At 36.5% G+C, this 23,200-nt stretch overlaps 1 protein-coding gene across 3 annotated transcripts; it reads left to right on the forward strand.

The window, feature by feature from the left end:
* Positions 1-319: 319 nt before the first annotated feature.
* LOC127635650 (ARF GTPase-activating protein GIT2-like) lies at positions 320-22,226 on the forward strand. Of its 3 annotated transcripts, XM_052115835.1 has the most exons (21): positions 355-488; positions 1,538-1,633; positions 1,975-2,108; positions 2,637-2,749; positions 2,844-2,949; positions 3,104-3,190; positions 3,486-3,616; positions 7,073-7,167; positions 7,251-7,296; positions 7,497-7,548; positions 7,717-7,789; positions 9,260-9,357; positions 9,470-9,581; positions 10,113-10,255; positions 10,662-10,814; positions 11,951-12,160; positions 12,957-13,046; positions 13,984-14,066; positions 15,381-15,554; positions 20,184-20,247; positions 20,387-22,226. In XM_052115835.1, exons 4-21 carry the CDS (start codon positions 2,637-2,639, stop codon positions 20,564-20,566), a joined length of 2,010 nt encoding a protein of 669 aa, XP_051971795.1. In that variant the 5' UTR covers positions 355-488; positions 1,538-1,633; positions 1,975-2,108; the 3' UTR covers positions 20,567-22,226. The 3 variants fall into 3 exon arrangements, with proteins under 3 accessions (XP_051971793.1, XP_051971794.1, XP_051971795.1); XM_052115833.1 differs by lacking the exon at positions 1,538-1,633 and having other exon boundaries at positions 320-488; XM_052115834.1 differs by lacking the exons at positions 1,538-1,633; positions 12,957-13,046 and having other exon boundaries at positions 320-488.
* Positions 22,227-23,200: the final 974 nt, after the last annotated feature.

Here is a 23,200-nt window from a genome sequence, read left to right on the forward strand (position 1 = left end):
TGTTCCTCCAAATTATTATTTTACCGAATACATTCGTTAAAATGTGTTTTCCGAACAACCTGAAAAGAAGAACAGTTGCTCCTGTTGTATACCGTGTTAACATTACAACTAACCACTTTAGTTGGTGTTTCATTCCATTATTTATCGTTACACAATCTACTCCGCTAGTGACGCTACGCTACAAACATACGTACAACTAATCCATTGATGTTAATGGAAGCGTTCTAGCTGGTCTCGTCGCGATCTTGATTTCTCCGCCCATCACTCCTAATCTCCTCCTCTTCCAGGAAGTAAAAAAAAAAAGCGTCAAACAAGGAGGATCAAGGCGAAAACAGGACCTCCTCACAGCTGTCGCGTTTCCCGCATTAATGCGTTAAACGCATCATTATCATTGTTGTAGATTATCATCCAGACTGGCGTGCAGCGCAGTTATATGATGTCAATAAGAGCACGAAACAGAGAGATCTGCGCCGACTGCAGCGCTCCCGGTAAGATTAAAAAAGCAAAACAAACAGAGACACAATCCGTTACTTTTATCACAGGAAATTGGTTTAATCATTCATTAGTAGCGTCGCTGTTTATATTAGGGAAGGTAATTAATAAAAAGCGTAGCTGTTGAATTCGCTCCGATGTTTATTTATTGTGTTGGTAACATCTTGCTGGAGTTTTTTCAGCCAGATGTTTATACACGGAATTTATCCGAGATAGTTTTCCTGGCAAACACAGTGATAATTCCCATTATTCGGATAATTTAGGTTTGGATAAGACAGAAAGAGGCCAAATATTGTTCACTCATTATGTGCAGGCCTATTTGCAGAAGTTCTTGTGTATTAGTCATCGAGCTGTAATTTATACAATAATATATAAAATAAATGATATATTTTAATAATTGTTTGTGTAGGTGTGTGTGTGTGTGTGTGTGTGTGTGTATATACCCTATAGAGATATATATATATATCTCTCTTAGGGTTTATCGAATTTAATTGAATTTATTACATGGTGTCGATTAATTCATCGCAATTAATTTATATTAAATTATATAATGATTAAATAATTATCTTCAAAAAAAAAAATATATATATATATAAAATAAAAAAATATTCAGATAATTAAAATGCATTTCATTCTTGTGGCAGAAGAGTTATACAAAAAGCGGCTTTAGAATACAATGTATTGTTTACTACCATATTATTGATCATAAGACAATCATTGGCACACAGTTCACAGCAATCAATTTCACAAGTGAATTTATCAATCAGTTCAAGATTTATTATGAGGGCTTGTTTAAGGGCCCGTCAATCTACACCTGCGTCAGACATGCTTGTATAGTTCATCTGGTGTGTTGCATCATAAACATAAAATTTTTAGGTCAGGTTAAGTTAAATGCAGTTTAATACTTAGAACACATCTTGAGATCCCTTATTTTGAATTTGCGCTCTTAAGTGTTTTGAATGCAAGAACGTAACGCATGTTTGTGTTGTGCTGTCTGCTGAAGGGTTGTTTTGTTCACTGTATAAACTGCGCGTTGCCCATACAGCTGAAGTTCCACTTACCGCACTCTGGAGTAAACAGGTGGTACTACAAGCATGCATTCTTCTCTTCGTTTTTTGGCGGATCGCAAACAACATCTAAGGTGCATACCGCCACCTACTCAAGCATGCATTTCTCAGGAATCTTCCTTATTACGGTCCGGGGGCATTGCTATTAATTGTATAGTTTTTTTTTTTTTTAAATCGACAGCCCTAATATATATATATATATTAAATAATCTTTACACTTTGGTCAATCACATTTTTTTTTTTAAAGAATGAAAGATTTTTATGATGCAATTAATTTATATCATAAAATTAGATGCAAAATAAATAAAACCTGAATAAAAAAGTAAATAAGACTCATTTATATTTTGGCAGAAACTGGTTACCATAGTCAATTTTAATCATTGTTTTCTTTTCTTTTTTGCATTCTTTTCCTCAGATGCTCGTTGGGCTTCAATCAATCGTGGCATTTTGATTTGTGATGAATGCTGCAGTGTTCACCGAGGTCTAGGTCGCCACAGTTCTCAGGTCCGGCACCTGACCCAAACTCTGTGGCCCCCATCTCAGCTACAGGTGATGCATGCTACACTCTTGCACTTTGCAAGTATAGGGGGTTTGATTAAGAGGAAATGCTGCATTGTGTCTTAGTTCCTCAAACAGAAATAGAACACAGTGGTCTGTGTAGCTTCCCTCCTATTCTTCTTTTTTTATTTGGTGGCTTCACAGTTGTCATGAATATAGATTTTGGAATGCATACATTCTGATTCTTTGTTGGTTTTCTAATACAATTTAGACCTGCTGCTGGCTTCTGCTGGTTAGTAGTTAGGCTATATTGTTCACAGTGAGGATAAAAAAGAGCTCTAGCAACATTTGCTTGCAAATTAAACATGGTTTGATATTTTGTTGTCTAATGTAATGACATTCATACCTTCTCAGGTGTCCTAAACTGTCCAAATACTTCATGGGTCCACTGTATGTGTATGCAATAACAACATTATTACTTATTTCAAATATTTCAGCATCTTGAAAGTGGTTGAGCTTAAAAGACAGACACGCTAAACTAGTTCGATTTATTTAATTTTGCTTGATGTTTATCCACAGATGGTGAAATCTTTATACAATAATGGAGCAAATTCAATCTGGGAACACAGTCTTCTGGATCCATCTTCCATCATGAGTGGAAAGCGTAAAGCAAACCCTCAGGACAGAGTCCAGTGAGTTATAGAGTCTCATGTATCATTACATCTAGAGCCAAGTGAGTCTCTCCAAATAACCATTCTCACATTGTGTTTACTTTCTCTCACTCAGCCCCAACAAAACAGATTTCATAAAGGCTAAATATCAAATGCTGGCTTTTGTTCATCGAATGCCGTGTCGAGAAGATGATAGTGTCACTGCTAAAGACCTCAGCAAGGTAAGAGAATCTGGAATGTAACTTAATATGCAATTAAAAAAAAGTGTTGTTAAAAACATCTTTCATACAATGAATGATGAACATAAAAATGCATTATATGCAAAATAATGCATATAAAATGTGTTGATGACCGTCACTTCACCCTTGTTTTCAGCAACTTCACTCAAGTGTGAGAACCGGCAATTTGGAAACATGTCTAAGGCTCTTGTCATTGGGAGCGCAGGCTAACTTTTTCCATCCAGTAAGTTTAAAATCCAATAAATAATTTGTTGTGTTGTGATAATGCAGTATGTAGTTAAATATAATGCATCTTTGTGGAATATAGATAGAGCTCTCTGTATTTATCCACTTAGTTTAGAATAAAATAGAATTGCTTTCTAAGTTTAAAGTTGTTTATTAGTTTGCAGGCCAGTTGAGTGGCAGAAACTTTGTAAGAGAACATGCGTAGCAGGAGTTTTAGATAGCCATGGACAACACAGGGTGAGTTTGCAGTCTTGAATTATTCCAATATGTATGTATATATTTGTTTTCTTAAGGAGAAAGGAAATACTCCATTACATGTGGCAGCTAAAGCAGGCCAGCTGTTACAGGCAGAGCTGCTTACGGTGTACGGGGCAGATCCAGGAGCACTGGATAGTTCTGGAAATACTCCAATTGACTACGCAAGGTGAAGGAAATATATGGCAGAACAAGACACCAAACCTGAAAAAAAATCTATAAAAAGTAGGGCTGTCACTCAATTAAAATTTGTAATTTGCCTATATAAATAATTGCAAAGAAAGCCACCAAATAATAATAATGATTATATAATTATAATCATAAATTGCATTATTGTGGCTAGTGTTGTCAAAAGAACTGGTACTTCAATACCAAGTCAGTACTAAAATAAAAAGGATGTAATGATAATAGTGTTTCTGCAGAACCGAGAGCACTGACTCTGTCCGGTACCAATGCACAATATGACTGACTCACGATGGCTTTATAATGCTTACAGGCTTAATTTGAATGTGTTCTCTGTTACTCATTTTACTACTGAAATGGACCGTTAATCCAAGTGACGTCATAGTGTGATATATTAAACCGCTAAAGGCTGCAGTCTTATTGTGGATTAGCTGCGTATTTTAAATGAATGTATAAATCCGACCGCTCATACTCTGGAAACTCCACAGACATTGAAAATCATTCACGTTGTATGAGATGACAAAGCAGAGCACTAATCTACTGTGAACCACGCAGCACATGTGAACTTTATATAATTAAATCACAGCATCTGCACTAATCTCAACTTTATTTATATTGCATTTAAAACAACAGAGTTGACCAAAGTGCTTTACAGTAATAACATTTAAAACATAACATTTAAAAATTACCACATACACAAGCACCAGTAGTCTAAAATACAAATACTCCAAAACTGTGTCCTACATATCATTTGTCAGACTCAAAGGACAATATTAACAGATTATATTTAAGACATGACTTAAAAGTCTTCAATGATCACACTGGGCCATGTCGTGAACTATTTATCCAGAAAAGTAATGCTTCAAAAGCATGATTCAAAATAAAAGCTAGATGCTTGAAATTAAATAAAACTTAATAAAAAAAATTTTAAACTCAAAAAATATATATTACAACTCTATAGTAAAATGTAATAATAATAACAATAATTAATACATTTATCAGAAACAAGACAGCTGTTGAATAAAAGTTGCAATGACATATTTTCGCTTATTAAAAGTTTTAAGAATTGAGTAGAAACAATTTTGATGATTTAAATTAAACTTAAAACATGTTCTGGAAAATAATAATAATTATTAAACTACAGCCGTGGCCAAAAGTATTGGCAGTGACATAAATTTTGTGTTTTGCAAAGTTTGCTGCTTCAGTATTTGTAGATAATTATTTCACATGATTCTGTTGTATACTGGAAAACACTGATAAGCATTTCTTAAGTTTTAAAGGCTTTTATTGGCTAAAACATTCAATATATGCAAAGAGTCAATATTTACAGTGTTGACCCTTGTTCTTCATAACCTCTGAAATTCGCTCCGGCATGCTGGATATCAGCTTCTGGGCCAAATCCTGACTGATGGCGATCCATGCTTGCCTTCTTAGTGCTTGGAGTTGATCGCAATTTGTGGGCTTCTGCTTGTCCACTCGCCTTTTGAGGATTGACCACAGGTTTTCTATGGGATTAAAATCCGGGGAGTTGCCTGCCACAGATCCAAAATTTCAATGTAATGATCTCCGCGCCACTTAATTATCACACTTGCCTTGTGACATGGTGCTCCATCATAATGGAAAATGCGTGGATCATCACCAAATTGCTCCTGGACCTTTGGGAGAAGTTGCTCTTGCAGGATGTTTTGATAACATTCTTTATTCATGGCAGTCTTTTGGGGCAGAATTGTGAGAGAGCCCACTCCCTTGGATGAAAAGAAACCCCACACATGGATGGTCTCAGGATGCTTCACTGTTGGCACGACACAGGACTCATGGTAATGTTCACCTTTTCTTCTCCGGACTATCGATTTTCCAGATGTCCCAAACAGTCGGAATGGAGCTTCATCAGAGAGAATACATTTGCACCAGTCTTCTGCTGTCCAATCCTTGTACTTCCAGCAGAATTTCAGTCTGTACTTGATGCTTTTCTTGGAGAGAAATGGCTTCTTTGCTGCCCTTCTTGACACCAGGCCATTGTCCATATGTCTTCCCCTCACCGTGTGTGCAGATGCACTAACACCAATCTGCTGCCAATATTGAGCAAGCTCTGCACTGGTGGTGACATGATTCCATAGTTGACTCCTCAGGAGGAGACGGTCCTGGCGCTTGCTGGACACTCTGGGATGCCCTGAAGCCTTCTTCACTGCAGTTGAACCTCTATCCTTGAAGTTCTTGATGATCCGGTTAATGGTTCTTTCAGGTGCAATATTCTTTGCAGCAAATTCCTTGCATGTGAGGCCATTTTGATGCAAAGCGATGATGGCTGCATGTCTTTCTTTCTTTTGTGTTCTTCGCTTGCGAAAAAGAACACAATGATTGGAAGCACTTCTTCCCTCCTTTTATAGCAAACAGTCTGCTCTTATAATCCAATCAGAATGATAGTGATTTCACCCCACTAGTACTCATTCACACTTTCCCAGGTGCTGCTGATATGATTAGTGAAATGATGTTAGCTGGTCATTTTGTGCCAGGGCCAAAAAACTGTGAAATTTGGGTTTTTGTGATAAAGTTCGCAATTATTTAAAATGCATCTAATCTAGAAACGATGTGAATCAACACCACAACAACTGAAACTGAAAACTTTGCGAAACACAAAATGTATGTCACTGCCAATACTTTTGGCCACGGCTGGATAATTATTAAAATAATTATAAAAAATAACTAAACTTGTGTTCAGTAGCACATTTTCATATTTCTTTCCTGTGGTATCAAAATTGGTATCGAGAACTGTGAAATTTCACTGGTATTGGTGTTTGTATACCAACTACTGAAAATTGGCAGACAAATTAAGCACTGATAAGACAATACAAATGTGGCTTTAGAAGGCAATATAATGTTTATTTACATATTACTGAACATAAGTCTGTCATTGGCCTACAGTCCACAGAAATCCATTTTGCAATTGAATTCATCAATCTGTCCGAGACAGATGTATTATAAGTGTTTATCTAAGGTTTCGTAAATGTACAGATGTGTCAGACTGATGTTTTTGGTGCATGTCACTTTGGTTGCGTCATACACATGAAATCAAAATAAGTTAGAAACTTAGAAAAACACATCTCAAGATCCCTGCATTTGGAATTACACTCTATACAGCTGTGTTTGAATGCAAGAATGCATTCGAGCAAGCCTGAGTGTGTTCTCTGTACAGCTGAGCATTGGCTATACAGCTGGAGTTGTGCTTACTGCCCCCTGCTGAAAACAGGTGGTACTTCAAGCTTGAATTGCTCCAACGTTATTCATTTTTCTTATTGCAGTCCAGGGACATGATTATTAGCTTTTTTTAACGGGTAAATTATCGCAACGAATTAGCGCATTAAATCAACAGCCCCAATATAAATATTTAACATTTAAATTCTAATATGTGCTTTGTATTGTGTTCTGTTATGGCATGCTACAGGCAAGCAGGACACCAGGACCTTGCTGACAGGCTGGTGGAGATACAGTTTGAGCTGACAGACAGAATAGCTTTCTATCTGTGTGGAAGAAAGCCAGGTCAGTATGTGTAGTATGTTTTACATATGAATTCATCGTTATCTAGATGTTGAAAATGCTCAGTGTTGCTTTATTTTTCTTAGATCATAAAAACGGTCAACACTTTCTAATCCCTCAAGTAGCAGATAGGTAGGATAAGATCTTTTTTTTGCATGCAGATTATTTAATGCATTTTTTTTTTTTATAATCCTTAATTATACAATTTGTTTTATTTGCTGGCTCCATATGGATAAGAAATGTGTAAGTATGGAAATGCATGTGATTGATCGATTTCTTAAATTGTTTTATGAGAATTTAGTAACTGTTTCTTACATATATTTTATATACAGCAGTCTTGATTTGTCAGAATTGGCCAAAGCAGCTAAGAAGAAACTTCAATCTGTAAGTTGTAGTTTACTATTCATTTTTTTTACAGTCATACCTTCGTTTGTAAAATCGATATAAAGGCAAACGCTCCACACAAAAGATTATTTAAAAATGTTTTGATCTCATTAGAGCATTATGAAATCGTATTCATTACACCATGACACCATGTTTTGTTGTTCTCAGCTCAGTAATCATCAGTTTGAAGAACTAGCCATGGATGTTTACGATGAAGTTGACAGAAGAGAAACAGATGCAGGTTAGAGATGAATAATAACCTGCTGCCTTTACACTTCTTACTACACTGTATCTCCTTTTTGTTTTTTTTTTACTACAAAGACATTTGAAATACAAGGTTCCCACTGTCATATAAATCCTGGGAAGACCAGGCAATATTAAATTGGGCCTGGAAAAGCCATGGAGGTAAATTAAGTCATGGGAATTTCTAGATTGAATTTGCATTTCTCATGAATATAACATGTTCTTTTGAGTTCATTATCCGTTGAACTGATTCACAAATTTGTCTGAATGATTCATTATCAAAACTTTCAGAAATTGAATGTTAAAACTCTTCAGATGACTGGAGAAGTCATGGAAATTCATTGGTCATTAAGTATTGAAATACTGCTTTTACCTTTATGGTTTTTAAATGAATATTGCAAGTTAAGCTCAATCAGAGACTATTTATTTATGAGAGATGGGCCACTTCTATTAAAATTAATGGAAGAAACTGGAACGCCCAACCAAAGAGCTCTAACATCCAACAGTCAACAGATGTAAAAAGGAAGTCCCGCCTTACAGGTAAAAGAGCCAATCACCTTTTAGATACAGACATCACCTGTCAATCAGTTCGAGAACTTGCATGCGCATTAGCTATACAAGCCGGGAATAATATGGCTTTTTTGCGAAATATGTGTTAAACACAATTTATGATAAAAGTGTTGACAGATTTTACTGCTGATTGTAAATATGTTGTTTAAACATAAGCTTGGAAAGCAGTTTGGTGTTCCTCCATCCAAGTAGATAGGAGCTGAACTGTCATGACTGGAAATATTCTCCCGGGAGTGTTCCAAAAATGGCCAACAGTGGGCTGACTTACTAGAAAGATGTTAGCTCAATCGACAGCATTTGTGGCTTACTGTTGATTTATCACCAAAAATTTTTTTGACTCATCCCTTCTTTTCTAAAAAAAAAAAAGTATAAGTCAAGGTTACAGCGAGGCACTTACAATAGAATTGATTGGGGGGGTTTAAAGACAGAAATGTGAAGCTTATAATTTTATAAAAGCACTTGCATTACTGTAATTCTTCTGTTTAAACTCATGTATTATTTGAACTGTAAAGTTGTATAAATGGTCATTTGTACAGTTGTTTTAGGGTTTGTTGACATTACGTTGTCATGGCAACGAAGTTGTAAAATTGGCTATAACTTTACACAGAAAAGATTAGTGATTATATCTCTCTAAAATTATGTTTATATGCATATTGTTTATGTCTTGTGGCAGTACTTTTGAAAAAGTGAGTATCTGAACAAACAAATTGGCCCTATTTACTTCCATTGTAAGTGCCTTACTGTAACACAGATTAGTTATTTTTTTAAAGAAAAGGAGAGGCAAGTCAAATTACATTTTTGTGTTAATCAACATTATGCCACAAATGCTATCGATTGAGCTCAACTTGTATTGAACCCGGAATATTCCTTAAATTATGTAATTTCTGTGCTATTTTAGTGTGGCTTGCAACTCAGAACCACAGCACTTTGGTCACTGACACTACAGTGGTACCTTTCCTCCCTGTCAACCCTGAATATTCTGCTACTAGGAATCAGGTACATAGACCTAGATGTGCACACACTTCCTAAAACCACACGCTACCCGTCACTGGCAAGATATCAGTTAGTTCTTATCTGTTTATGGCATTTGTTTTTAAATATATTGCAGGGCCGGCAGAAGCTTGCAAGATTCAATGCACATGAGTTTGCAACGTTGGTTATTGATATTTTAACTGATGCCAAACGCCGTCAGCAAGGAAATTCTCCTGATAATTTCAAAGGTGATGAACGGTCTTGGTTTTGCCTTTTTACCTCATTAACTGAAAAGAATAGTTCACCCAACAATTATAATTCTCATTATTTACTCACACCCATTTTGTTTTAAACATGTGTGCTGTTTTTTCTTCTTCTGCGAAACACAAAGGAGAATTATGAAGAATTTTCACATAGATATTTTCCATACAGCAGCAGGTCATAGTGACCATAGGCTGTCAAGCTCCAAAAAGGACAAAAATGTACCACAAAAGCAACAGTAGTCCATTCAACTTATTACATATTTGCTATACACTGTATTACAAAGTTTCTGAAGCTATACAATAGGTTTGTGTGAGTATTATTGACCCCTGTGTGTGTGTGTGTGTGTGTGTGTGTGTGTGTGTGTGTGTGTGTGTGTGTGTGTGTGTGTGTGTGTGTGTGTGTCATTTATATTTTGCAGTAAATAAGGACAGAATGTTTTACTATTTTATAACAAATTGTACTATTCCTTGAATGACCAATAAAGTTAAATTGTGTGGGTAATTTATTTCACCCAGATAATGTAGAGTTAATTCTGAAGGATATTAGCAACCGGCACGGCAGTGGAAGTCCAGAGATTGAACAACCGGATTATGACAGTGTGGCTTCAGATGACGATACAGAGCTGGATTTAACATCGGGAAAAGACGAGCGGACCAAGGTACATCTTTGAGTTCCTGTTGTTTGGATTTGCTTTAAGTAACTGCATTTGCAACCCATTTTTATTTTCATGAGTAGAATAATTTATGAGTAGAACAGGAAATTCCATGTGGACTTGATTTTATCCATTGGGAATTGATTGAATTGTGAAAAGTTGGCAATGCATAGCAGAATGTAATCAGGTGGTTGGTGGGGAGAGGTGGACTGTGAATGGGACTGGTGTGTCTCATGAAGAAGAAAATGAAGTTCATATGAAAGATTATGAAGACAATAACATTTTTCTTTGGAGTAACGTGCATCGCTGAATCATGCGCAATAAAACCAGGAACGTGTTTTCAAGTAAATAGGGTTAATTTAAATGAAAAATCATGCTCCAGTTAATGTCTAACTGTGATCTCCCTTCTCAGAGCTCTGAATCTTCAGACTTGTCAGACAACCCCATCACTGTGCAGGAGTTCATGGAGGTGAAAAGTGCACTCAATGCCTCTGAGGCAAAGATCCAGCAGCTCCTCAAAGTCAATTGTCATCTTAGTGAGGAGCTGAGACTCATGCAGAGCAAGGTAGGAAGTTTGTTGAGCCATTACATTACATCACATCCACCACACATCATCAGCACTTATACATTCTCCATTAACTAGGAATTTCTTACTTATTTGCTGAGTAGGTATGATATTTTCAGGTTGACCAAGATGCATGTATATATATGCCACATTGATATAATGCCAATGTTTAATACAATCACCCAAAAATGAGAATTCTCTCATCATTTACTCACCCTCATACCATCCTAGATGTGTATGACTTTCATTCTTCTGCAGAACATAAATAAAGATTTTTTGAACAATATTTCAGCTCTGTTGATCCATACAATGCAAGTGAATGGTGACCAGAAATTTGAATCTTCAAAAATCACACAAAGGCAGAATCAAAGTAAACCATAAGACTTCAGTGGACAAATCCGAATAATTTCAAGCACTATGATCAATATTTAAATAATGTTTTATTATAAATCTCCACCTTTGACCAGCCCCGACCAATAGGTGTTGATTATGCATGAAGAATGTGGAATGACAAAAAAACAAAAGAAGAAAGTGAAAGTGAAGATTTATGGTAAAAAGAGGACTTGTATATTGATCTGTTGCTCACCCACACCTATCATATTACTTCTGAAGACATGAATTAAAACACTGGAGTTTTATGGATTACTTTTATGTGTCCTTTATGTTATTTAGAAGATTTAACGTTCTGGCCACTATTCACTTGCATTGTATAGACCTACAGTGCTGAAATATTTATTTTAGATTACATCTGGGAAATCGAGCAAATTTTCATTTTTGGGTGAACTATTCCTTTAATAGTAGCAAATGAGATGTACACTAACAATTCTAAAATGATAATGCACAGCAGTTTGGTTCGTTTGGTGTGAAAACGTAAATGTAAGTGGAAGCTACTGCTACCACGGCAAAGTGGGCATGGTCTTCCACCAATAACACTAGTCTTAAAATTGACACATATCGGCCAATTACCGGGCCTGGTCGAGGCAGAACAGTCATCGCTGTCTCCCACGTTATCATGCATCATTGTTTTGTTTAACTTGGAAACGCATTTTGATATGTACTCTGATCTTAAAAGCTAGATGCTCAAATAGCTGATAGAGACTTTCTGCAGTGAAATCTGATTGTGTGGTTTGTTTCAGTTGAACTCCCTTCAGAGTGAGAACAGCACTCTGAAATGGCAGACTCCTAACAGTCTGGGAAGGCCGCAGGACCTCCCACACAGGGCGCCTCCACGTGGCTGCAGAGCCATGTCAATGTATGAGACTGGCTCCGGTTTAAGGCAGTACCACCCTAGAGGAGAGACCGTCCGTCCTGACACAACCCTTACTCTTCAACCATTGCCATCGAATGTAAGTAAAAACTAAAAAAATGGTTGGAATTCTTTGAGGAGTTCCGATTTCAAAAGTGGGCTTTGTTTTGAAAGGAGTAGTTCACCCTAAAATGAAAATTGTCATCATTAACTCACCCTCACGTCGTTCCAAACCCATATGACTTTTTTTCTAATACGGAAGACAAAGGAGATTTTTTTTCTATTTAAATGATATTGCTGACCGTCTTATTAATACTATGGAAGTGGATGGTGCCTCACTTAATAAAGTAGTCAATGTGGTCCGTGCATCATATTCCAAGTCTTCTGAAGGCATACAATTGGTTTAGTTATAAAACGGCCTGAAATTTACAGGAATAGTTCTAATTAATGTCCTTTTTGGAGCTTGAAAATTTGGTCACAATTCACTTACATTGTATGGACAAACAGACATAATTTCTCCATTTAAATATCTTTGTTTGAGATGAAAAACACAATTCATGAGTACTAGAAGGAAACTTTTTTACAGTCGTGCTCATAGTGCTCAAGAACGTGAAAAGACATTGATATATACACTGAAAAATTACTTAAATTTCCCGATCTCCTTTCTTGCTCCACTTATAAAAAAGTCATAGGGCCATGGAACAAAATGAGGGTGAGTAAATTATGACCGCATTTTCATATTTGGGTAAACTACCAATTTAATCTGTTAGCTCAGCTGGTAAACCATTGAATCATCACTTCAGGTATGTTTTACTAGCCTCTTTTACTCTCGTTTTATGCATTCATATGAAACAAATCCCTTTGTCCACTTAAAACGTAATCTGAACCCTTTCTAGATTGGGAAGGGTCCTTCCGCGACCGCCTTCTCATCCCTTCCCTCGTTCCCCTCATCTCTGTCCTGGTCGTGGGATGAGAGAACCCAAAGGGTGAAGTACCTGCTCAGTGAACAGGCTGTTTATAGGGCTTCTCTTCTACCTGTCCCCCATTCACTCATGGGTGCATGAACCTCAGATCTATCCAACAGCTGCAACCAATGGACAACATGTCCCTCCTTGTTCCTTTGCTGGACTACTAACCTTAAACTAGATTGACCTGCATATTGAGAGACAGCAGCCATTAACATTACTCATCACTTTGCTGGATGTGTGAAGCAGTCCCTGGCGCTCTGATATCTTAGGCTTGAAACATACTATGCACAAGTATGCAAACGCAGTTCCTTCTAGTTACACAAACTCCCAGTGAACACATTGTCACTACGTTTATATTCTGAGTACACACTGGACAAAGCCGAGCTACATTTGCATTATCTAGGTCTGTTAGTCCGACAAATCAGACTAGTTGTATTTAATTCGGTCTAAAGCATTTATATGACATTAAACAAATGAATGTTTTAGTTCGACTGAAATAAAATTAAAGTGCACGCAAATGTACTGATTGAAAACATTTACATGTGCATGAACGCACCATATGCTGCTTTGGATAAAAGCATCTGCCAAATGCATAAATGTTATGTAATGTAACATGTTGACATGTTTATAGGTAGCTAGCTATCTGAATAATAACACATCTAGTTTAATGATACAGACGTTTGAAGCAACATCTATCGCCCTCTTGAGTATTGAGGTTTGTTACCATCTCTGTAACGCAACGTAGCACATTATTTAGAACATAATCGCAGGCTTGCATATAAGTAGAGAATGTTTCTAGCCTTTCTTTACAGCTCTGTTACGTTGATGTTTTGATTCTACACCAAAAGCATGAAGGTTTGCTGTGTCTTCAAGCTTTGGTGAGAAAGCACTGATTGTCAGAAGCAGGTTGCCCTTTTGCTTCTGTAGAAAGTTCATTTTGGCTGTATTCTTTCAGGGCTGCAGCCTAGATGCCCAGAGAAACATGCCAGAGAGTGACTACGACAAAACACTTAACCATGTCACATTGGAAGATCCTAGGTTTGTCTTTTCACTTCTCATTGGTTGAAAAACCATGTGTATTCTAATGCGATTCAGTAGTTCTCAACTGGTTTCGCTTCTGGAGCCAAACTCCGTATTGAACATAATGTGGTGAGTGGCAACCTATCCCACTATTGCTCATCGTACAAAAGTAAACAAATAGCTTTATAATCAAACACTGGAATTTTTGTTTTACCCTGCATAGTATTGCTCATGAGGGAATATCATGCAACTTATCCATGTTGGCATATGTCTATGGTAATTTGACTTGTTTTTGCTAAATGACAGGTGAATATGCGCCAATATACGGTAGAGTTTGTTTGGATGTACGGCCTTTGATGTCGACAACAACAGATATGGGAAGTGTTTTCTCTTCCATTTTAAAAGACCTTTTTGCTACCCTAAGTTTGCACAATTGTTTGGTTAGTTGCATTTATATTTAGGCATGTCAAGCCATTACAAATTTCAATCAAGTTAATTACAAGACATGCCGATTAATTAATCGAATTAATTGCGGTTAATCACATATTTCAATATTTTCTAAAGAAAGGCCCCCAAATAAAGTTAACTATATAAATAATACAATTCCGATTGAAATATATTGCATTATTGTGGCAGACAAGTAAGCATCAATTAGAGTCAATATACTCTATTTGTTTGTTTTATTCCCATATCATTCCACAACATAAACCTAAAGTCGACTGCAGTCCATTTTGCAATTCAGTTCGTCAACATGTCCTGTTCTCACAGGATGCGTTCTAATATTTTTGTATGTGCATGTGCTTCAGACGGACCCTTTTCAGCATTTTTTCGGCATTTTTAGGACACTGTGTTGAAAATCGCATCTTGAGATCCCTGCATTCTGCTGCGCTTCGTCCAGCTGTCAAGAACGCGTCCTGTGTGACCGACTCTCATTCTGTGGCTGCGTTGCTCGTGAGGTTTGTTGGGGCAACCGACTGCCCCCTGCTGATACGGCTCATAAAAACACAAAGTTATATGTACTTAAAGCTTGAATATACCGATCATTAAACATGCGGGTCAGGAGGCACGATTAATTGCCTGAATTGTTTTAACGTGTACTTTAATATAATTAATTGCGCTAAATTAACTGGTTAAATCAACAACCCTAATTATTTTATTTGCATTTTGCAAAGTTTTTTTTCCTTCTGTGCATGATCCTTTTTGAACAGACATGTGATCCATTATTTTGGGTTGTGACTCACCAGTTGAGAACCACTATTCTAATTTAACAAATGAATAAAAACACATTTAAGACTATAAACTGATGGCTGGTTCTTGACATTTTCCCCACAGGGGAAGAGGGAGCAGCTGGTTGGGCGATGGAACAGTCCCACAATCAGAAAACCCATCTGAGGTTGAGTGTGACTCTAATTTACCATGTACGGAGGATGTCATCAGCAAAACAGAGCTGATCACAAAGAACATCCAGGAATTACTGAGAGTTGCACAGGAGAATAATCATGAGAGGTAAGGAAAGTTAGTCAGTGGTTTGTGTTCAAGCAGCCTGGGTAGTGGCATGGTGCGACACTGAAATGGGTGAAAGGTCTCCAATAAGCCCAGTATTCTGATGATACGCAGTCCTCCTGATACAGTATCTGTTTTGTCTGTTTGCCAAGTGATTGGTTTGTGCCAAACACAGCTGGGATCTGAAACAACACATTTCTAAGATGGAAAGACACTTATGTAGATTCATTATTGCCTGATAGGCTAATATTTTGTTTCTTAAGGTTGAGTTTAGTGAATTTACCTTATCTTCTTTGTAGGTGGGACAGTATGATTTTCTATGTATGATTTTTTTTTCAACATTTACTTCGCAGTGATGCATGTAATCATATTTATTAGGGATGCTCCGATACACTGGATCGGTATCGGCTCCAATACTGAAGCTTTTAGTCAAATTGGGTATTGATCCGATAAACCTGATCCAAATCCGATACTGTGTGTTAGTCATATTTGTTACTGTCAAGCTCCAAAAATTACATAAAAGAACCATTAAAATACCATTAAAGCAGTTTATATGACTCGTGCATTTTATTCAATGCCACATAAAAGGCTGTGTTCAATAAATAAGTATATAGTATGCGCAGTGCGGTAGTGAGTGGTTCTGCTCTGTTGACACAAATTCACGCACAGGCTGGTGATGCACTCGTGGCTATTTTTAGCCTTTACAGTGGTGTGCGATTTTTGAGCGCTACTCAAGAACTGCATCTCAGATGTAGATGCTCAGTAGTTCGGTTCACTTATTATATGCATTTAGAATGGCACCAGAGGTGCATTTGACCAGAATTTGAATAAGAAGCGAATTAAACTACTGTGAACATGCCCACAAAAACACACATACAGGACTTCCTGGAAAGTTTAGAATGTCAAAATAAAAGCCTGAGGTCAATATATAGGTTTAAAAAGTGCACGATTTAAAATTAAAAGTCAATAATATTAATAACGATTTATTATTATTGTTATATTGTCATGTATGAATGAAAAGTTGACTGATGTCTTACAACTAAATTGAACAAAAATAGATCTGAATCCTTTAAAGTCCAGATGCAAGTTGAAAAAAAATAAAAGAAAAAAGTCACTGATTTCTTTTCTACTGAAGACTTGAAGACTGGAATTACTGTTAATTTTGCTGCTACATTATCCAGTATACTAGTTAATAATAAAGTGTTCCTTAAGTTATACATTTATATTGAAATAATGTGTAGTTAGAGGTTTGTGTTTCTTTACATATTAAAGAGTACTCCCAATTAGGTCCACACAATAATGTAAAGATATTCTAAACTGATTATGCAAAAAAAAACAACACTGGTATCAGCTTAGGATGAGAAAAGGTGGTGTTGGTGCATCCCTAAAATGTATAGGTTGATATTCTACATGGTTGTGTTAAAAATAGCCAAAGCCACTAGATTAAAGCTGACGTGTGTAATTTCTGCACCACTTGCATCACAGAGTGGAATTTCTAAAAGATTGACTTTCAAACAGCTTTTCTCAAAACACCCCAGTCTTTTACTGGTTGGGCAAACAGATAGCCTTGCCCCAAAAGGCACACCATTGGTTGAGCCAATGTTGCTGTGTCAGGTTGGTCGGGATGTGTAATCTTTTGAAATAGCCTACAAACAGCTTATTTATTGTTGCATATTCATAATAAACTGGGATCGGAGAAAGTGTTTTATCATTAAATTAAAAAAATGTACACCCATTAAGTCTATTTAATATTCAGATCGGCACCATTAGGATATAGAACAGTATGTCACTGAATGGACCGTTATTTAGATTCAGTGCTCTGAACAATGAGTCTTTATTGCTTGGCTTATGCTTGTGTTCAGTCTCGGATCAGTAACAATCATTATCCATTCATGGTAGAACGATACCGCAGGTTAGCATTTCAGCTCACCCAGACTTAATACGCTTCCAGTTTAATGGCTACGTGAAACTTATAAATTCTTGATGATGTCTTATCAGAGGGTAAAATATAGTGAAAAGGTTAGTGATCACTGTGCTTTTTGTGGTTTCCCGATGGTGAATGGTAATCTCAATACAAGAATTTAACAATTTCGGGTTCAAATTTGAGTGCAGCTTGCCCATGCAAAACTTATTGCCACACTGCTGGAGTATTGTGGATGGTTGACATGGTGTGCTTGAGGGTGGATCAGGTCCTTAACCCCAAGAATGAGGAATGATGATGCTTTTGCTTGTTGCATTTGTTTTAAAGCAGTGGTTCTCAACCTTTTTTGAACAAACGCCCCCCTGACCTCTTCATGATCCTCTTCACGCCCCCCACCCCCCCCCAAAAAAAAAAACAAAAACACTTCTGAAATACTATTACAGCCAAACAATTGCAACACTGATACCTGAAGCCTAAGTTTTTGGTAAAAAAAAAAAAAAACTGAAACAGAAGTTTCTTATTGTATTTAAACTACATGTAAAAGCCTCAAGTTGAGTAATATTGTGTTTTGAAAAAAAATGCAAAAACACATGGATTGTTTGAAAGGTATTGCAAATGTATTTAGAAATTCAAACAAATTCAGGCTCACACACCAATTTTTTTAAGATGAACCAATCACATGAACAATAACGTAACTAACCTAAATGGCCAATGAAAAAGCAGCGGTCGTTCGCGCACTCAATTAGGCAATATATACTAGGCTTCAAATTTGAATAGCCTACAAACGGTCATTTGATTTCAAATGACGAACAAAGACGACAACAGCTCGGCCACCTGAACTGAACCGAAGAAAAAACGACGTCAAAAACAGCCACTTTTTGTAATTAATTACGGTCATTAGTGTGAGCCCTGAGCACTAATTATGCGCCTAATTATGTATTCCGCGTTATGTACAGAAAAAGCCGGTGAAAGCGCGCCTCTATTTTGCGCAGAAAATTCTCCGCCTCTTAAAAGCATGTGTAACTTAGGAAGCGGCTCTCCTGGCATATCCTCCTGGTGAAGTGGCAGCAGTAATCCGAGCAAGACAAAGACATAGGCTAAGGAGAAGAGCTGAAAAGATTTTTGCGCAGGCCGCCTGTTGAGTACCTCTGAGTAACGCCCCCCATTTGTGCCTGAGCGCCCCCCTCTCTGCTGCCTCGTTCACACCGCCCCACAACACTGTCCAAACGCCCCCTAGGGGGCGGTACCGCCCCCGTTGAGAAACGCTGTTTTAAAGGAATGTTCTAGGTTCCAAAAATGTGGACTTTTTGCCCATTTAGTTAAAGTGCAAAAATCATGGTTCACGTAAGACTCAGTTTCAAAAAGATAACCCCACAAGACATAAAATTATATTTTAGTGTGATAAAATCAAGGATTTATTAGTGTTACAGTAGTTACCAGATTACATGGTTTATTAGCATAGTGTTACTGCACGTCGTCATGACAAAAAGTTGTAGTTTTGAATATAACTTTACACATAAAGGCATGATTTTAATGTTTACATCTTGTGGCTATACTTTTGAAACTGTGTATTTGAATGGTTATGGGCTGGCCCCATTCAATTCCATCATACAACCCCAATTCTGAAAAAGTTGGGACTGTATGGAAAATGCTAATAAAAACAAAACAAAAAGGAGCGATTTGCTAATTCTTTTCACCACGTGCTATTTTGAATGCACTACATTTACACATTATATTATGTTTTAAATTGCAAATAAAAAGAATCTGATCAAATCGGATGATTGCAACACACTACAAAAAACTTGGGATAGTCGAGTGTTTACCCATGTATAACATTACCATTTCTTCTAATAACATTTAATACGTGTTTTGGGACTGAAGACACAAGTTGGTTAAGTTTAGCAAGCAGAATTTTCCCCTAATCCATTTATGCTGGTTGAACGGGGCCTTTGTTGCCGTATTTTGCACTTCATAATGAACCATATGGTTTGGCATTGTCCTGCAGGAAAACCTCTTCTGTATGCGCGTGACATCTTACAAACATAATTCTTTTGCAATGGATATTATGACTTGGGCTCGGGAATATATCGGTTAACCTTTTTGTCATTCAACACCATTCGCCACTGCATCTACAGATGCAAGTTTTGGCTTTACTATACAAAGGCAACGCCATACATCATCACTGTCCAGAAGTGCCGCCGACTTCTCAGTCTCGTCTGAGATGGAAAGTTGAACTGTGGTATCATGATTTGTGGTCTGAAGAGTCTTCATATCAAATCATTTTTGGAAAAAAAGCTGTCATGTTTTCTAGGCCAGAGAGTAAAATTACCATTCAAGCTATTACTGTGCTTCTTATTTATTTACGAGGGACGTGACAGTTATTTACCACATAACATTATGCTGTCAATTGAGCTTAATTTGAATTAAACCTGGAATATTCTTTAAATTGGTATGTGCATATTGGTATATTGTACTTATATTGTTTTTGCTTTCAAGCTGCTTAACTTGAGGCCATTGTAGTGTGTATTTAGCTTTTGTGTGGATGATTAGACCAATGTTTTCTTTTACATGCCTACATTTCAATTTTTTTTATTTATTTAGTTATTTTAAATTAAGCATTTCATCGACCCATCAGACACATTTGATTTTTCTTGGTCTTACCTGCATTTTAGTCCCCACAGCATAACATTCATTGTCTTTCTTTGCCCCAGCTTTGTCCCGTGTTCAGAGAGAATTCTTGTTGCAGTTACAGAAATGGCTACGTTATTTCCTAAGGTCAGTCTTCACCTTATGAGTAAATATTTTGCCATAATGGGGAACATAACCCTTCATATTCTGTGTTAGTTTTGCATCGACTAATTATTTGGGTAACAAAGTGCTCTGAAATACACCTTTCCAATGTCTCCCGTTACAGAGGCCGAGTTCCGAGATGGTCCGTGGGTCCTTGCGTCTGCTGACCTCCAGTGCCAGTCGTTTGCAGGGTGAATGTCAAAAGGCCACACCACACGACTCCCAGCAGGTTATTCAGTGTGCCTATGACATTGCAAAGGCTGCTAAGCAGCTAGTTACTGTAACCACCAAAGACAGTAACTGACTTATGAGTTTTTGAAAACCTTTCCTGTTCATTTTCTTAATTTGCTTCGTTCCTGTTTTATGGCAACAGTGTTATTGATTGTGTTATGTTCCTGCATAAAACAGTTTGTTTTGTGAATTAAAAAAACTTTAATTAAATTTTTTACATATATGCTTTCTACATTGATTAACTTCAACGTTTAAGGCACTAAGCCTCGATAAGCAATGGCCTACTTTTTGTCCCAAATAAAAACATTTTAAATGAAACCAATATTGTATTTGCTTCCATGGTGCTAATTAACAGATGAGTGTTACAGGTTTCACTGTATTCTTTTATTATTATTTTTTTAATTAATGTAAAGCGTCTTTGAGTACCTTGAAAAGTGCTTTATAAAATTGTTTTATTATTATTATTATTCCTTACAATGTCTGTTTTGATTGTGTGTGGATAAACATTTACTACCTGCACATTTAAAAAAAAAGTTTCAGTTTGACAAGAAAATCATTGCCTGGTTCTTTGCCATTGGACTGGGCTGCTGTCAAAAATCAGCTGGTGAAGTTAGTGTGCCATCTTGAAAAACAGCTTACTCAGAATGTGACCGTGATGTAGATGTAAGGGTGCAAAATGCCTAATTTCCTGTGCAATAAATACCTTTTAAGCCTTGCTGCAAAAAGCTACCTTACCCTTCCTGTTGTTACCACTGTAATAAGTATTCAGAGTGTATAGTCATATTATGGAGTGCTTTATGTGAACTGTTATACATAATTTATATGTGTGTTTGGGTTTTAATTATAAACTTAAAATATATACTCCCTCACGCGACACTCTGGAATGTGATATGTAGTGCACCAACTTTGGGCTGGAAACATGTTTCATTTATTTATAAATATTTTCACTATAAATAATGCTTTTACAAAAACAATTATCATTGCTATCCATTCCAGATTATGGGTTCTATGTCATTTGTTTAATCCCAGGTTTCTCTGTGAAGATTTGTATTCATTCAGCTCATTGAAGACTGAAAGTATGACAGTGTTTTAGTGCCAAGTTAAAATAAATATAAAAATCCAAGATTTTGTAACATTACGAGAATAAATGTTTTGAAAATAATCTCATAATGGGACGTTACTTTCGCAGATTATGAGATTATTTTCATAACATTAAGACTTCAATGTTTAATTCTCGAAATCCTCGTATTTTTTTTTTTTTGAACTTGGCAGTAAAACGTCCTCTTATGGCAGTTTATTCATTGTTAACTGGACAACAAAAGCCCATTAATAAACTGTGATATTTAATTGATAAATCAGTGGTTACATTGTCCAAAGAATGTGTTCTTGTGTTGTCTGAAAGGAAGAAAAAAACACCAATAACACAAACAATAGCCAAACAGCTGCCAGTTGCTGTGCTAGTGATTATGGGTTTATGTGGTATTGCTTTTAACACATTGTATTATATTTATTTTCAAGTTATCACACATGTAAGATGCTGGTTGTCAATTATGTATGCCTAATCTTTTCCTTGTATTTCTTGCACTTGTAGCTGGTGGATATGTACTCATGCATCTTCCTGCTCAATGTTGAAGGCTACTATGGCCTTCATATGGGATAAACATCATGCAGTTGATGCTGCTTCCATTGGTCTTGTTACTAAATATAATAAAACCGCATTTTAACTGCAAAAACCTGTGTGCTTTTAATGCATTTAAAAACCTTGAACAGTAATGCAACATTCTGAAAGGTATTTTCCATATTGTTCATTGACGTCCAACGTGAAGCTTATATATAAGATCAAAATGTTTTGAAGCTGTTAATGCTTTTGATGAAATTGTTTTTGTACAGAAATATAAATTGTGCCTTTATATGAATTTCTTTCTACAAGTTTTTGATGGATGGATTCATTTGAAGTAGACACAATAAATTAAGTACCCATGAGAATCCAGTGGAAGCAATTCATGAATCCAAGACTTTCTCAATGGCATTGCTTTTCACACATTAGATTTAATTGGACTTCTGGTGTATTAATTGTACGAAACTGTGTCATAAGCAACGTGGAGGTTATTAAATATTAAGTGGACAAAACAGACAGGCCTATTATTCTCTTTCAGCAAGGAGTAAATATAGTCATCAACACCGCTTTCGTCCTCATAGCGGTGCCAAATGACCTTATAACTAATGGATTGGGATTATTGCACCATGAGAAGATCATACATAACCTGCCATCTCAACAACAGGCACACAGCCTGTTCACCATTCACTTCCATTGCATGGAGTGAAAAAAACCTACAACTAATGATGCCTACATTAAGTAGATCATCCAGTTAACAAATCATCAGCTTGGTCGTAATATATATTTTTTTCATTTATTTGTCCAAAACATTGTAACATTCTGCAGGTGAAATTTTAATAGCATATAAACGTGTCACTGTAGCAGTGCAGCTTAATATAATGTTTCTGAATATTATTAGCAAGTATAGTACACTTTACAATTCATTAAAATTCAGTCGACGTTCATTGGTTTCTTTAACATGATCAACTGTCCAATGGCCTTTTTAAACTGAAAAGGAGTTGGCAAATTGAAAAACAAAAGTGATTTGTATTTTTAAAGGCAACTTTAAGGTTGCAGTTAAAAACATTTATTAATGTATTATTTATTATA

Source organism: Xyrauchen texanus, chromosome 43 (genome assembly GCF_025860055.1).
Source record: "Xyrauchen texanus isolate HMW12.3.18 chromosome 43, RBS_HiC_50CHRs, whole genome shotgun sequence".
NCBI lineage: Eukaryota > Metazoa > Chordata > Actinopteri > Cypriniformes > Catostomidae > Xyrauchen > Xyrauchen texanus.